Below are 14,000 nucleotides of genomic sequence, written 5' to 3'. Positions count from 1 at the left end.
TATGTAAACTTCATTTCAAGACTATCCCCCGTTATTGAAGGCATCAGAATTAGGACACCCCTTCCTCTTTAAACTCATATCCGGGCTATCCCCCGTTATTGAAGGCATCAGAATCAGGACACTTCTTCCTTGGTAAACTTCATATCCGGGCTATCCCCCGTTATTGAAGGCATCAGAATCAGGACACCTCTTCCTCTGTTAACTTCATATCAGGGTTATGCCCCGTTATTGAAGGCATCAGAATTAGGACACTTCTTCCTCAGTAAACGTCATATCCGGGCTATCCCCCGTTATTGAAGGCATCAGAATCAGGACACCCCTTCCTCTGTAAACTTCATATCCGGGCTATCCCCCGTTATTGAAGGCATCAGAATCAGGACACCTCTTCCTCTGTTAACTTCATATCAGGGTTATGCCCCGTTATTGAAGGCATCAGAATTAGGACACTTCTTCCTCAGTAAACGTCATATCCGGGCTATCCCCCGTTATTGAAGGCATCAGAATCAGGACACTTCTTCCTCTGTAAACGTCATATCCGGGCTATCCCCTGTTATTGAAGGCATCAGAATCAGGACACCCCTTCCTCTGTTAACTTCATATCCGGGCTATCCCCCGTTATTGAAGGCATCAGAATTAGGACACTTCTTCCTCTGTAAACGTCAACTCTTGCTTGGTTTCCTATGAGCCGAGCACCAGGTGAGCTAACCAATTATAAATATACCATCTTTTAACACAATTTTTATATGACGCGGCCTGGAGGCCGAACCTCTGGCCTCCGCTCTCCGGGCAGATGCTCTTACCAATTCTCGAATATTGAAAATTGAGAATCTTACACAATTTTAATGTTACAACATTCACACGAAGTTAAGTATTAATATCATGTATTGTATCGAAGGTCCTGGTATCGCGAAGTTGTATGTTAATGACGGCACACATATTATAAAGAGTTACGTCCCTTCGGGACGTCAGAAACCTGTGAACGTGGGTTCGAATCCCGTTTCGCCACGAGTATGTTACGAGGTCTGTCAGCACTAAACCCGTGCTCGTGGGTCCCACCAAAGTTGTAAACGTCTGAGACCTGCATCACTTCGGCTTTCCTCCCACATTAAGCTGACACGCCGTGATATAACTGGAATACTGTTCAAAGCGGCGTTAAACCCAACTCACTCATTCATAAAGAATATGCAAAACCTCTAACAGACGACGCAGTACATTACCAGGCAATAGTTATTTATGTTTAGTTGTTGTTCTTTCTAGGATTAAACACCCATGCTGCTGGGATTTCTGGCAAGGTCGTACGTCATTTGAATTATGATTGGTTTGGTTGGTTTGTTGTTTAACGCCGCGCTCAGCAATATTCCAGCTTTATGACGGCGGTCTGTAAATTATCGAGTCTGGACCAGACAATCCAGTGATTAATGTCATGAGCATCGATCCACGCAATTGGGATCGATGACATGCATCAACCAAGTCAGCGAGCCAGACCATCCGATCCCGTTAGTAGCCTTTTACAACAAGCATAGTCACCATTTTACGGCAAGCTTGGGTTGCTTGGATTTTACCCCGGAATCTTCACGGGTCCATTTGAATTATGAAAGGGTGTATAAAGATTATGATGTTCAGCTTAAATTTTGTTCTGGTTTTATTCTTATGACGAGTGTTTTAACTGCAAAACAAATTAGTTTGTAAGTTTAGGTAGATCTGAAGTATTTTATGAATTTTCGTACAATATGGGAGTATGGGTTTGTAATGTAAACTAGATACAGTTTACGGAAGCGTGTTATATTAATTTGGCGATCTCAGTCTAACCACGTACAGATTTAACTTCATGTGTAACTTGCGTGAACACAAATTGCTTTTCATCAATTATTCACAAGGACATTTCCAATTTATTTCGACATATTCACTTTTTTTCAAATCCAGTAACTGTTCAATGTAAAACGGAATTTCATGCTATTAGCAACATGGTGTCATTTGCTAGAGTGACGGTACAGACGACCTCGACCTTGGTGAAGCGACGTGAAGATGGGAGGCAACATAGGTCAAAGCCTCGTTTTGAAAAGGGTTTTCCTTGATCGATACACGTCAACGATGAGAAAGTTGCTATCAAACCCCAACGGCACTACAAGTTAACAGAAGATTTTGAAATTGTTCCGATTCACATCATGACTGCGGGTACGTTGTATTCGATTCATTCGCAGGCAGAAATTAAGGGAAGGAAGTAGGCATTTTGTTTGAAAAATCGGCGTTCACGGCGTTTTTCGGCCATGTTTAGCCAAGGTCTAGGCTGAACGAAATTAATGATCTTTAGATTCGCATATCTAGCGAAGAAACAGTGATCACACTTTCTATAACTCTGGGACTTCTTTATCTTTTTCCCACTTGAATACACCTTACAAAACAGCGATGGTTTAGCACTTATCCACAGAACATCACGCGAAAACATGATGTAAACAAGGGGAAACCCTGAAACATTGGCTATGTCTGTATCCTAATTTCGTGACATCTCGGATACGCTTGATCTTGCTGTGCCTTACCTCAAAGACAAAAAGACAAAACCTTGCTCACATAGCCAAGATTCAAAATGAATATAAACAGTTTATCTGCCCCTTATAAGACATAAATACCACTCTTTGATAAGGGACAGTCGGATACACTAATGTTAATAAATTCTTCACCGAAGCCCAGGATCGTGATATTGTAACTAATATTCTCTGCAAATAAATTCGCAGACGAATACGAAGAGTACTAGTATAGAATATTTGATTATATGTCATGGTTCTGTGACCGAAGAAACTACAAAATGGAAGTCTAAAACAACAGAGTTAATGGTCCAGAAGGCAGCTAATCCTAATGCCCGAAATGGGCTAGTTTTACAACATACAGGTACAAACAAACACTGAATGATGATAATCGAATGATTCTTTCATGACTTAAAATATTTTTATAAGTCTTTATATTAAACTGGGTTTAAATTCGCCTAGATCTATCAGTTCTTTACATCCGGATCTCTTACATATTTCGTTGACAATAAATTGTGCACTTCTTGTTTTCAGGTTTTTCAGATGGCTTATGTTTTAGGACATTGTTGTTGTTGTTTTAAATTTTAGTCATGCTATTGAAGAATGTCCTATGAAAATGTGAAGAAAATCATGAATTGTTCCCATTTTGTGCGACAAAACATTGTCATAAATTTGTATTTAAAAGCTAACCCTGTGTTCATCAAAAAAAAGGCCTTGGTAAATTATTAAATAAATCCTTAATCCATTTATAAATAAGAATTTGTTAATTTCAAAGTTTGGTTGAGGGAAGGGTGGCTCATTTTGTTTATACTATCTATAATAAGTTAATAATGTCCCATTTATGTCAACTGTACCAAAACAACATGACATCTGTATTGAATTGCTATTCAGAGATGAATTAAAATATGTAGATGTTTTGCGTTTATGTTTGTGACTCAGACATCAAATTGATATGCTGATCAAGTAGTTTTCTGTTTATTTCTATTTTGCAAATACATGGATATAGTTAATTAATTCAATCTATACTTTTGATTTGTAGAATTGGAAGAACCTTTACTTGAATGTTACTTGTAGTTATACCAGATCACGTTTATCTGTCTAAGTTTATATTTGAAATTGAATTTAAATAAATAACCCTTGTACATGGAATATTACCGTCTCCAAGTTAATGGTCAAGGGGAGGCAACTCAAAGTCTAGGTACAATGTGACAATCCCAGTGTGTCTTCATTCTTTGTACAGGAAGACTGTGTGGGGTGGAGCCATATTTCTTACTTTTTCTAGTTTAAGCCCAGTAAAACTTAAGGTCTCTGAATGATCCTTGATGCATGTAGCAAAACAGGCCAATGCTAAATGTGCAAAATAACTGTCTACTGTTTCTAATTTTGAATGAAGATTTATCTAGGATTCAAAACAAGGTGGCAGGCAAAGTGCGAACATACATATATTATTTTGTACAGAATAAGGAATTGGTCCGACTCCTGTTATCAGTGGGAAAAAAAACAAGTCTGCAAAACATTAGTTATAACCATGACGATATCAACATGAATTGGTACATTTTTAATTCCAATTTGTGGGTTGTACTGACAATTTTAACAGTTTTAGTCTACTAGTCCTTATAATTACATATACTCACGGATATGGCAAAACCCCAAAAGGGCAAAATTCTACTTATCCTTTCGGTACCTTAACTATTGGGAAGTTTGGCAAGGACGAGGGGACGAGTGCCAATTTCTAACGTTGTGCAAACTCGGGGTCTCAGCCTCTGAGCAGATCTAGATCAACCATGGGGCAATGTAAATAATCGAGTGATTGATATTATGAGCATGATGACACGTGACCATACCTTGCCACCTGATAACGACCATTACAGGTTGCGTGGGTATTGCCGTAAGTTCTAATCCGGGATCCGACAAACCTTGTGAGCGCGAAAGTTTCATTTGGTTGGTTTGTCGTTACAATATGTGTCTGGTGATTGTCAGTTTGTCGAATATACTGACTATTTAGAGACTTGCAATTTATTAATTAGACATTTGACTTGCTGAGGCGTAACGTGATATTCACCCCCACTACAGTGAGTGAGTATGGTTTTACGCCGCTTTTTGCAATATTTCAGCAATAGTATGGCGGGGAACACCAGAAATGGGCTTCACACATTGTACCAATGTCAAGAATCGAACCTGGGACTTCGGCGTGACAAGCGAACGCTTTAACCACTAGGCTACCCGACCACCCCTCACTACCTTACAACTAGATACATTATTGATTGTAATTTCCACTCAAGCTCCCCCATCATATGGGCAGGCAATGGCTGGGTTCGCCCCGCCGATGCCAGGATACGCCCCGCCGATGCCAGGATACGCCCCGCCGATGCCAGGATACACCCCACCGATGTCAGGATACGCCCCGCCGGTGTCAGGATTTCCACAACCACAAAGTGAGATGACTGCAGCTGCCAATCAAGTGACGGTGAGTTAGTCAATGTCTTACAAATATAACGAACAATTATTTTTCATCACATTTTGTAATAGCCATGTCAGCAGATTATCGGCGCCTTCGGTAAATTAAAATCCATTTCGTGGCCACTGGTATCATTCTCGAGCTGATTTGTGACGTAATCACGTCATTGATTCTTTGACTAGAGAGCAAATGCTTTGCTGAAAACATTGTGCAAGAAAGCCACATATATATAGCATATAACATATATACTCATCGGCACAAGATACGCGACTACCATACATGTTGGTTAATAAGTGAAGAATCACTCGTATTCAAAAGATATTAGATTGGTTCTATGCACAAATGAACAAACTATAATGTGTGTGTCATGAATGCATCACATGTGACGTCATAGATTGATGACTTGACATGCATCATTTGTCTGGTGCAGGATTAGCGTGTAAAGTTTGGAAATCTGGTGCAGCATATCTTGATAAGAATAAAGACACTGTGGTAACACTTGACTGATTGTTAGTTATATCACTAGGTGTTACAAGTTGGAAACATCTCTTCCTAACGTTCATACTTCTCCATAGCTTGCGGGGCGGTCGGGTAGCCTAGTGGTTAAAGCGTTCGCTCGTCGCGCGGAAGACCCGGGTTCGATTTCCGACATGGGTACAATGTGTGAAGCCCATTTCTGGTGTCCCCCGCCGTGATATTGCTGGAATAATGGTAAAAGCAATGTAAAACCATAGTCACTCACTCATTCACTCACTCACTATAATTTGCGTTTCTTTTGACGGTGGGTATATAACATTAACATTAACGAAACAGGCTAAAATGCTACACAGATTCCCATATACTATGATGCGCTTCGTGATCCTCAAGTCTCATCTTTGGCTCCAATTACTAACTCAAGTTGTCTACAGAGTTGCTCTCTGATATGTCAGCATGGTCAGTGCATGGTACAGCCCTGGCTACTTCTCAGTCTAAGTCAAATTCTGCGGTGAACTTATCAAGATTCTGCGGTAAAAGTACCTAAAAGTCAGTAAAAGATAACTATTTTCCCTCAAAAATTAATTACAACTTTCTTTTGACAAATTTTAATCTCTTTAGACATTTCTGGTTTGGTTTAAGGTGTCAACTTTAGGGAGTCATAATTCCATAAGAACGTTTAGAAGTGAGAATTATGTTTTTCAAATTTCATTTTATTGTAGAATTCATATTTTGTATGTTTGAATCACATGTAAAAACATTGGGCATCATTCGAGTGTAAAATTCGACAGAAAAGCTTGAGAAAAAAGGAGGGAAAAATAGTGTTTTGATTGACCAAAAGAAAGTCCAGTATCTGTGGTAAGTCACATCTTCTGCAAACGTTTCTGCAGAATCGCAAAATTCGTCTGGGACTGAAGACTGCACTTCTAAATCGGCGTAAAAGCCTTCAAGGCTTCTGAATCTGAAACAACCTAACAGATGGAGACTTATATGGCTCTGTTTCATTGTGTTTGTTTACTTATTTTTGTGTGTATTATATTTATATATAAAATATCCTGATTTTGTTATACACAGGTCGTGGCAATCCAACCCCCGAGCCCACACCCCCCAGGCCCACAACCCCCTGACTACATGATGCTATCCTACATCTCCTGCCTCTTCTGTCCCCTGTTAGCTCTGGGTGCAATCCAGGCCTCGCAACGTGTAAGTAGAAGTGGGTGGGGGCAGGGTGTTCAGAGATCAGATGAGATCTTTGAGACAGACAGACATTATCAGGGTGGACATTATAGAGTTGACACAGCAGTCAGATAGTATCAGGGTGGACATTATAGTGTTGACAGAGCAGTCATAGTATCAGGTTGGACATTAGTGTGTTGACAGATTAGTCAGATAGTATCAGGGTGGGCATTATAGTGTTGACAGAGCAGTCAGATAGTATCAGGGTGGACATTACAGTGTTGACAGAGCAGTAACATGATATCAGGGTGGACATTATACATGTTATAGTGTTGACAGAGCAGTCACATGGTATCAAGGTGGACATTATAGCATTGGCAGAGCAGTCACATGGTATCAGGGTGGACATTATACATGTTATAGTGTTGACAGAACAGTCACGTGGTATCAAGATGGACATTATAGTGTTGACAGAACAGTCACATGGTATCAAGGTGGACATTATAGTGTTGACAGAGCAGTCACATGGTATCAAGGTGGACATTATAGTGTTGACGGAACAGTCACATGGTATCAAGGTTGACATTATAGTGTTGACAGAGCAGTCACATGGTATCAGGGTGGACATGAGTCTGTTGACAGAGCAGTTACATGGTATCAGGGTGGACATTATACATGTTATAGTGTTGACAGAGCAGTCACATGGTATCAAGGTTGACATTATAGTCTTGGCGGAGTCGTCACATGGTATCAGGTCGGACATTAGTGTGTTGACAGAACAGTCACGTGGTATCAAGGTGGACATTATAGTGTTGACAGAGCAGTCACATGGTATCAAGGTGGACATTATAGTGTTGACAGAGCAGTCACATGGTAGCAGGTCGGACATTAGTGTGTTCGCAGAACAGTCACATGGTATCAAGGTGGACATTATAGTGTTGACAGAACAGTCACATGGTATCAAGATGGATATTATAGTGTTGACAGAGCAGTCACATGGTATCAAGGTGGACATTATAGTGTTGACAGAACACTCACATGGTATCAAGGTGGACATTATAGTGTTGACAGAGCTGTCACATGGTATCAAGGTGGACATTATAGTGTTGACAGAGCAGTCACATGGTATCAAGGTTGACATTATAGTGTTGACAGAGCAGTCACATGGTATCAAGGTGGACATTAAAGTGATGACAGAGCAGTCACATAGTATCAAGGTGGACATTATAGTGTTGACAGATCAGTAACAATGTATCAGGGTGGAGATTATACATGTTATAGTGTTGACAGAGCAGTCACATGGTATCAAGGAGGACATTATAGAGTTGACAGAGCAGTCACGTGGTATCAGGGTGGACATTATAGTGTTGACAGAACAGTCACATGGTATCAAGGTGGACATTATACTGTTGACAGAGCAGCCACGTGGTATCAAGGTGGACATTATAGTGTTGACAGAGCAGTCACATGGTATCAGGGTGGACATTATAGTGTTGACAGAGCAGCCACGGGGTATCAAGGTGGACATTATACTGTTGACAGAGCAGCCACGTGGTATCAAGGTGGACATTATACTGTTGACAGAGCAGCCACGGGGTATCAAGGTGGACATTATACTGTTGACAGAGCAGCCACGTGGTATCAAGGTGGACATTACAGTGTTGACAGAGCAGTCACATGGTATCAGGGTGGACATTATAGTGTTGACAGAACAGTCACATGGTATCAGGGTGGACATTATAGTGTTTACAGAACAGTCACATGGTATCAGGGTCGACATTATAGTGTTGACAGAGCAGTCACGTGGTATCAGGGTGGACATTATTGTGTTGACAGAGCAGGCAGATAGTATCAGGATGGACATTATTGTGTTGACAGAGTAGTCACATGGTATCAGGGTTGACATTATAGTGTTGGCAGAGCAGTCACATGGTATCAGGGTGGACATTATAGTGTTGACAGAGCAGTCACATGGTATCAAGTTGGACATTAGTCTGTTGACAGAACAGTCACATGGTATCAGGGTGGACATCATACATGTTATAGTGTTGACAGAGCAGTCACATGGTATCAAGGTGGACATTATAGTGTTGGCAGAGCAGTCACATGGTATCAGGGTGGACATTATTGTGTTGACAGAACACTCACATGGTATCAAGGTGGACATTATAGTGTTGACAGAGCAGTCACATGGTATCAAGGTGGACATTATAGTGTTGGCAGAGCAGTCACATGGTATCAAGGTGGACATTATAGTGTTGACAGAGCAGTCACATGGTATCAAGGTGGACATTATAGTGTTGACAGAGCAGTCACATGGTATCAAGGTGGACATTATAGTGTTGACAGAGCAGTCACATGGTATCAGGGTGGACATTATAGTGTTGACAGATCTGTAACATGGTATCAGGGTGGCGATTATACATGTTATAGTGTTGACAGAGCAGTCACATTGTATCAAGGTGGACATTATAGTGTTGACAGAGCAGTCACGTGGTATCAGGGTGGACATTATAGTGTTGACAGAACAGTCACATGGTATCAAGGTGGACATTATACTGTTGGCAGAGCAGTCAGATTGTATCAGGGTGGACATTACAGTGTTGACAGAGCAGTCACATAGTATCAGGGTGGACATGATAGTGTTGACAGAACAGTCACATGGTATCAGGATGGACATTATAGTGTTGACAGAACAGTCACGTGGTATCAGGGTTGACAATATAGTGTTGACAGAACAGTCACATGGTATCAAGGTGGACATTATAGTGTTGACAGAGCAGTCACATGGTATCAGGATGGACATTATAGTGTTGACAGAACAGTCACATGGTATCAAGGTGGACATTATAGTGTTGACAGAACAGTCACATGGTATCAGGGTGGACATTATAGTGTTGGCAGAACAGTCACATGGTATCAGGGAGGACATTATAGTGTTGACAGAACAGTCACATGGTATCAGGGTTGACAATATAGTGTTGACAGAGCAGTCATGTGGTATCAGGGTGGACATTATAGTGTTGACAGAACAGTCACATGGTATCAGGGTGGACATTATAGTGTTGACAGAGCAGTCACATGGTATCAAGGTGGACATTATAATGTTGGCAGAGCAGTCACATGGTATCAAGTTGGACATTAGTCTGTTGACAGAGCAGTCACATGGTATCAGGGTGGACATTATAGTGTTGACAGAACAGTCACGTAGTATCAGGATGGACATTAGTCTGTTGACAGAGCAGTCACATGGTATCAGGGTGGACATTATAGGGTTGACAGAGCAGTCAGATAGTATCAGGATGGACATTATTGTGTTGACAGAGCAGTCACATGGCATCAGGGTGGATATTTTAGTGTTGACAGAGCAGTCACATGGTATCAGGGTCGACATTATAGTGTTGGCAGAGCAGTCAGATAGTATCAGGATGGACATTATAGTGTTGACAGAGCAGTCACATAGCATCAGGGTGGACATTATAGTGTTGACAGAGCAGTCACGTGGTATCAAGGTTGACATTATAGTGTTGACAGAGCAATCACATGGTATCAAGGTGGTCATTATAGTGTTGACAAAGCAGTCACGTGGTATCAGGGTGGACATTATAGTGTTGACAGAGCAGTCACATAGCATCAGGGTGGACATTATAGTGTTGACAGAGCAATCACATGGTATCAAGGTGGTCATTATAGTGTTGACAAAGCAGTCACGTGGTATCAAGGTGGACATTATAGTGTTGGCAGAGCAGTCACGTGGTATCAAGGTTGACATTATAGTGTTGACAGATCAGTCACATGGTATCAAGGTGGTCATTATAGTGTTGACAGAGCAATCACATGGTATCAAGGTGGTCATTATAGTGTTGACAGAGCAATCACATGGTATCAAGGTGGTCATTATAGTGTTGACAAAGCAGTCACGTGGTATCAGGGTGGACATTATAGTGTTGACAGAGCAGTCAGATAGTATCAGGATGGATATTTTACATGTTATAGTGTTGACAGAGCAGTCAGATAGTATCAGGATGGACATTTTACATGTTATAGTGTTGACAGAGCAGTCACATGGTATCGGGGTGGACATTATAGTGTTGACAGAACAGTCACATGGTATCAGGGTCGACATTATAGTGTTGACAGAGCAGTCACGTAGTATCAGGATGGACATTAGTCTGTTGACAGAGCAGTCACATGGTATCAGGGTGGACATTATAGTGTTGACAGAACAGTCACATGGTATCAGGGTCGACATTAAAGTGTTGACAGAGCAGTCACGTGGTATTAGGATGGACATTAGTCTGTTGACAGAGCAGTCACATGGTATCAGGGTGGACATTTTAGTGTTGACAGAGCAGTCACATGGTATCAGGGTCGACATTATAGTGTTGGCAGAGCAGTCAGATAGTATCAGGATGGACATTATTGTGTTGACAGAGCAGTCAGTATCAGGGTGGACATTATACATGTTATAGTGTTGACAGAGCAGTCACATGGTATCGGGGGGGGGGGGGGGGGGGGGGGGGGGGCATTATAGTGTTGACAGAGCATTCATAGTATCAGGATGGACATTATAGTGTAGACAGAGCAGTCACATAGTATCAGGATGGACATTATAGTGTAGACAGAGCAGTCACATAGCATCAGGGTGGACATTATAGTGTTGACAGAGCAGTCACGTGGTATCAAGGTTGACATTATAGTGTTGACAGAGCAATCACATGGTATCAAGGTGGTCATTATAGTGTTGACAAAGCAGTCACGTGGTATCAGGGTGGACATTATAGTGTTGACAGAGCAGTCAGATAGTATCAGGATGGACATTTTACATGTTATAGTGTTGACAGAGCAGTCACATGGTATCAGGGTGGACATTTTAGTGTTGACAGAGCAGTCACATGGTATCAGGGTCGACATTATAGTGTTGGCAGAGCAGTCAGATAGTATCAGGATGGACATTATTGTGTTGACAGAGCAGTCAGTATCAGGGTGGACATTATACATGTTATAGTGTTGACAGAGCAGTCACATGGTATCGGGGGGGGGGGGGGGGGGGGGGGGGGCATTATAGTGTTGACAGAGCATTCATAGTATCAGGATGGACATTATAGTGTAGACAGAGCAGTCACATAGTATCAGGATGGACATTATAGTGTAGACAGAGCAGTCACATAGCATCAGGGTGGACATTATAGTGTTGACAGAGCAGTCACGTGGTATCAAGGTTGACATTATAGTGTTGACAGAGCAATCACATGGTATCAAGGTGGTCATTATAGTGTTGACAAAGCAGTCACGTGGTATCAGGGTGGACATTATAGTGTTGACAGAGCAGTCAGATAGTATCAGGATGGACATTTTACATGTTATAGTGTTGGCAGAGCAGTCACATGGTATCGGGGTGGACATTATAGTGTTGACAGAACATTCAAAGTATCAGGATGGACATTATTGTGTTGACACAGTTAGCGAATAGTATCGGGGTTGACAGCGTAGAGGAACTGAACGGACAAAGGAGAAACATTTTAAGTCATGCAGCTTCTTTAATCAAGGTATTTCATGAAAGTGATCTGATACTTTGGTTGCATGTGCAAAGAATCTAATGTCCCAAGTATTGTTATATGCAAAAATGGGTAATAGTCAATTGGGTAATATTTGTTTGTTTGTTTGTTGTTTATCGCCGCACTCAGCAAATTTCCAGATATATGACGGCAGTCTGCAAGTAATCAAGTCTGTATCAGACAATCCAGTGATTGACATCATAAACACCGATTCACGCAATTGGGATACGATGACATGCATCAACCAGGTCAGCGAGTCTGACCACGTGATCCTGTTAGTCCCCTCTTAATTAAGACAAGCATAGTCACCATTTACTTCAAGCATTGGTTGCTGAAGACCTGTTCTACCCCGGATCTCCCCGGTGAATTGGGTTAAAGTCAAATTGGTAATAGTAATTTGGGTAATATTTTGCATGAACATGTGAAAATGAGTATGTCAGTTTTAAATTTGACTTTTGTTTATTTCTCATAGTAATCAATCCTTATTTCAGTCTCGCAATTCTTACCAACATGGTGACTACGGCAAAGCCTTCTTCAATGGACGGACAGCTAGATTCAATGCTATCTCTGCTATAGTCATTGGCGTATTCGGCGCTGTTGTGTTAACAGTGATGTTCAAAATGGGAATGTTGAATATTCAATAAAGTGAAAGTTTCTTTAGTACACACACAGCGCTTTCTGTTGTTGATGGGTTCAAAAATATTATATCATATCATATCATATCATATCATATATCATATCATATCATATCATATCATATCATATCATATTATATTATATTATATCTTCCCAAGGCAAGGGAGTTAACTGACTTTAAAAGTCCAGATTCCACCCTTGCCGAACTAGGCTGGAATTCCTGGGCTCGATCGTAGCGCCACCAGTGGCTATTTCAAGTGATGTCCCTTCTAAGCCTCTCCTATGGACCAATCAGATTCCACCTCTCGTAAAACAACGAAATTGTGGCGCTCAGTCAAGACGATCTGATCGACAATCAAGATCTATATTGTAATAAAACGGGTCTTACATCGCGAAATGCATCAAATCACGTGAGCACCTTGATTAAAAACTTGAAAAGATTTGGAAAATATCTGTTGACAACGAGTTGGCGGTGAACATGCATTGCAAATCCTGCAATCGACCAAAGTCTGCATGAGAGTTTACGAACCGGATTTCGATTTCGGTGCCCGATTTTGATTGGACTATGCATAAACTCGTTAGTCCAGCCAAAATCTAACTCCATAATACCAGCCTAGTTCGGCAAGGTTGGAAACTGGACTTTTATAGTCAGTTAACTCTCTTGCCTCGGGAAGATATGGCTATTGTATAAATGGATACAGTTGTACAACAACAAAGTCAGGGTGATTATTGGCTCAACTGGTAGTTGGTTAGTAGGGCTTAAACAGAGGCACATCATCTAGTGCTCTCACCATACAGCGACATTTTAGTTGCACCAGGTGCATGCTGACATGAAAACATAATTGCCCCACATGGTTGCACTCTTGTCCAATCAATTTATCAAAAATGAAACGTAGATGCATAAACTGAATAAATACATCTCATATCTCTGATGATAAATACTGCCGTAAAACGTAATAGAACGTGCACCTAATCTTGAAGTACAAACAGTACCAAAGAAGGGATGGCAAATTACACATAACCAAGGGATTTATTATGTAGTCTGTGTTCCCGTTTACCGGTAAAATTTGGCTTGGAGTTGGACTGGTAATTCATGTGACTACCAGTCCCTGTGGACAGGCAAAGTAAAAATCTATGTTGTTGAACAAAACATCAGCAATATTCATATAAGTATAT

General features: G+C 41.1%; 1 protein-coding gene across 1 annotated transcript; it reads left to right on the top strand.

Moving 5' to 3' along the window:
* Nucleotides 1-2,030: 2,030 nt before the first annotated feature.
* LOC124117502 (extensin-like) lies at nucleotides 2,031-12,857 on the top strand. The gene is made up of 4 exons (XM_046479431.2): nucleotides 2,031-2,175; nucleotides 4,805-4,989; nucleotides 6,529-6,657; nucleotides 12,680-12,857. The coding sequence occupies exons 1-4, from the start codon at nucleotides 2,166-2,168 to the stop codon at nucleotides 12,830-12,832; spliced, it is 477 nt and encodes a 158-aa protein (XP_046335387.2). The 5' UTR covers nucleotides 2,031-2,165; the 3' UTR covers nucleotides 12,833-12,857.
* The last annotated feature ends 1,143 nt before the right edge of the window (nucleotides 12,858-14,000 follow it).

Source organism: Haliotis rufescens, unplaced genomic scaffold, assembly GCF_023055435.1.
Source record: "Haliotis rufescens isolate VD_foot unplaced genomic scaffold, xgHalRufe1.0.p SCAF_7, whole genome shotgun sequence".
NCBI classification, from domain to species: Eukaryota; Metazoa; Mollusca; class Gastropoda; order Lepetellida; family Haliotidae; genus Haliotis; species Haliotis rufescens.
The sequence above is the reverse complement of the archived record's forward strand: the minus strand, read 5'-3'. Positions and strand labels throughout refer to the sequence as shown.